Source organism: Daucus carota, chromosome 4 (assembly GCF_001625215.2).
Source record: "Daucus carota subsp. sativus chromosome 4, DH1 v3.0, whole genome shotgun sequence".
Classification (NCBI taxonomy): domain Eukaryota; kingdom Viridiplantae; phylum Streptophyta; class Magnoliopsida; order Apiales; family Apiaceae; genus Daucus; species Daucus carota.
The window spans coordinates 32148003-32150844 of NC_030384.2; the positions used below are offsets into that span (position 1 = coordinate 32148003).

The 2842-nt window shown below is 38.5% G+C and overlaps 1 protein-coding gene across 1 annotated transcript; it reads right to left on the minus strand.

The window, feature by feature from the left end:
• Nucleotides 1–465: 465 nt before the first annotated feature.
• Nucleotides 466–1656, minus strand: LOC108217248 (uncharacterized). The gene has a single exon (XM_017390086.1). It carries the CDS (start codon nucleotides 1654–1656, stop codon nucleotides 466–468), a length of 1191 nt encoding a protein of 396 aa, XP_017245575.1.
• Nucleotides 1657–2842: the final 1186 nt, after the last annotated feature.

Here is a 2842-nt window from a genome sequence, read left to right on the forward strand (position 1 = left end):
GAGATTGAGGATGCTCAACTCGACCTTGTTTATCAGAAGCATACAACAAGTCGTTAAAATCTCCCATGATACACCATGGAAGAGAAGAACGGGAAGCTAGTTGGTGCAGAAAATGCCATGAATCACGACGGCGTTCACGCTCCGGGAACCCGTAAAAGCATGTAAGCCTCCATCCAACAGAACCATTATCTACAACATTCAGATCAATATGGTTCCTAGAGTAACTTGTGATGTCACAATGAAAATTATTTTTCCACAAGATGGCCAGACCACCACTGCGGCCGACTCTATCCACAGAGAAGCAATGATCAAACCCAAAGCGAACTCTTAACTCCTCGATTTTATTAGCAAATGACAAAGTTTCTATCAAAAAAACAAAACTAGGTTTGTGAACACGTACCAGGTCTTTAAAAACCCGAACTGTACAAGGTGACCCTAGACCTTGACAGTTCCAGCTTAGGCAAGTCATTTGGACTGGCTAGCTTGCTTAGCAAGCGTAGCCAAAAAATGTGGTGAAGATTCTGAGTAATCCATTCCAGAAAACCCAGTATCCAAGTTTGTTGTTTGATCTGTAGTAATACTTTTACCGACCGGCCCAATCTTTTCACTCCTCTGCCTCTTCCTTTCCTCAAAGACTAGCCCATTAAGTTCCTCCTCTTCAGTCGGCCCATTACCCGACTTATCCAGACTTTGACGTGTATTTCCCTCCTCAGCATTTGAATTTGAAATAACTCCCTCTTTTCCTCCCGGAAAATCAGTCATATTAACAACTTTCTCCTTATCTTTGCCAACTTGCATAAATTTCGGAATTAATCCCCCCTTATCCTGCCTAGCGAGATTTGCGCCCCCTGATTTGGCGCTCCAGTCACCACCGCCACCATCTTCACGCAACCACTTGCTTCTATTCCCGCCGGCGTTCCTCCGTGGAGGAGCACGAAGCCACGATCCCCATTCTCTGATCATTGGACTTTCACCCTCAAATTTCTTTTGACAGAAACGTTCCGAATGAGACAGTAGTCCACAAATGAAACAGAAATCCCCAAGCCTCTCATACTTACATTGCACTACCACCTCTGTTTTATCCCGTTTACATATCTTTTTCTTGCGTTTTAGAGGTTTCCTGACGTCAAGTCTAATCTTTAATCGCATAAACTCTCTCCAGATGCTGGCATTATTCTTAGCATCATACTCAAGAAAAGTACCAAAGAAGTTTCCAAGTTGTTTGCCTACAGCCTCTGACATGTAACCTACCGGGAGATCATATATTTGAATCCAGAAATCCAATTCTACTAGTGCCACCTTCGTCGGATCTTCGCCAGTCTTAATTACATTAAGCACCAGAAGAGCATTGTCAAACGACCATGGACCCCCATTTCTAACCCAGTCAAAATCATCTTGATGGTAAAATTGAAAAAGGAATAGGCCAGGCTTTATATCCTTAATTGTTATCCCCATTGCCGGTCGCCAGATGTCTGCTAGCTTCGTTTTCATAATTCTGGTGTTGATTCCTTTCTCAGTTAAAAAACGGCCCACCAAACAGAGATCAAATCTATTGGTGTCTTCCTCCACACCCTCCTCAAAGATTAGTTCCTCGTTCTCTTCGTTCTCAATATCAATATCCGCCATTTGCATCTCAATATCATCTACGGTTGTCATAATTGACACTCTCACAAATCTGAGAAGATAGGAGAGAAAACTAGCCTCTCACATAAGGAGAGAAAAATCATTACAACACCCTTTTTGATTTTCCTTCGTACATAAATGGATCTTAAAATATAATATATGTCTTATGTATATGATACAAGAGAAGAATTTTATAAAGCTAAAGATAAGAGTGGTTCACAAATATCTTAAGACGTTGATGTGGTATAATCGAACATTAATATTATATATTCATCAAAAAAGATAAGCTAAATGAGATAAATCCTAAAAAAAGTGTTTTTTTTCCTGTGAATGACATTTAAAATCCTATGAATATATAAAAAAATAGATATATTTATTTCTGGACTCACAATATGATTATGTCCTATCATAAGAATGTGCTGACTAGGGTTCATGTCACAGCGGCACGGGCATGCCAGACTGGGCATGCCCTAGGCATGCCAGACTGGGCATGCCCTAGGCATGCCTTTTGTCCATTTGACATGCTTTTTTACTAATTTTTTATATAAATAATAAAATTTATATAAATATTATATCTTATTAATATTGAAAATTTTAAATATAGTCCAACTTCATAGTTAAATTTTTGATAAACTACTAATATAAGTTAATACTGTACTAAGTTCTGTTCCTAATATATACTAACTTTTGTTATATTTGTAAGTGCACTTTAGTATCAATCCTGTAATGATGCAGCAGTTTTTGCTATATTTAATGGAAATGGCATGCCATTTGGGCATGTTTTTTTGTAAAATACATGCCTATAGGCATGCCAATGAGAATTCCCGTGACATGTACCCTAGTGCTGACCCAATATTTTATGCCAACAGTGTAATAAAAACATCACAATATCCCTTTATTTACTCAAAGCTGGACTCGGTTTTGGTCAAACGCCACAATGAGAAATCTACAGGAAGCCAAGTAGTGGTATCATTTTCTTTTCTTTAAGGGCCTGCGCTCATCACCCGTCACTTTCTCCGCCTGTTTCTGTGTTTTCACACAACTGCAATTTAATGCACTGCTACAGAAGTACACAACCTGGTAAAATATACTCCCTCCGTCCTGGTCTTAATAAGAAGCATGCTTTCACTGTTTACAGGCACGTCGAGTCTTTAATGAAATATAGATTCATAATTTTTTTAAAAAAAAATCAAATAAAATTTTAAATATCAAACTTTTA

Bases quoted from the DNA above. Each gene is read 5' to 3' on its own strand.
- LOC108217248 (XM_017390086.1), bottom strand. From the start codon at position 1,656: ATGACAACCGTAGATGATATTGAGATGCAAATGGCGGATATTGATATT.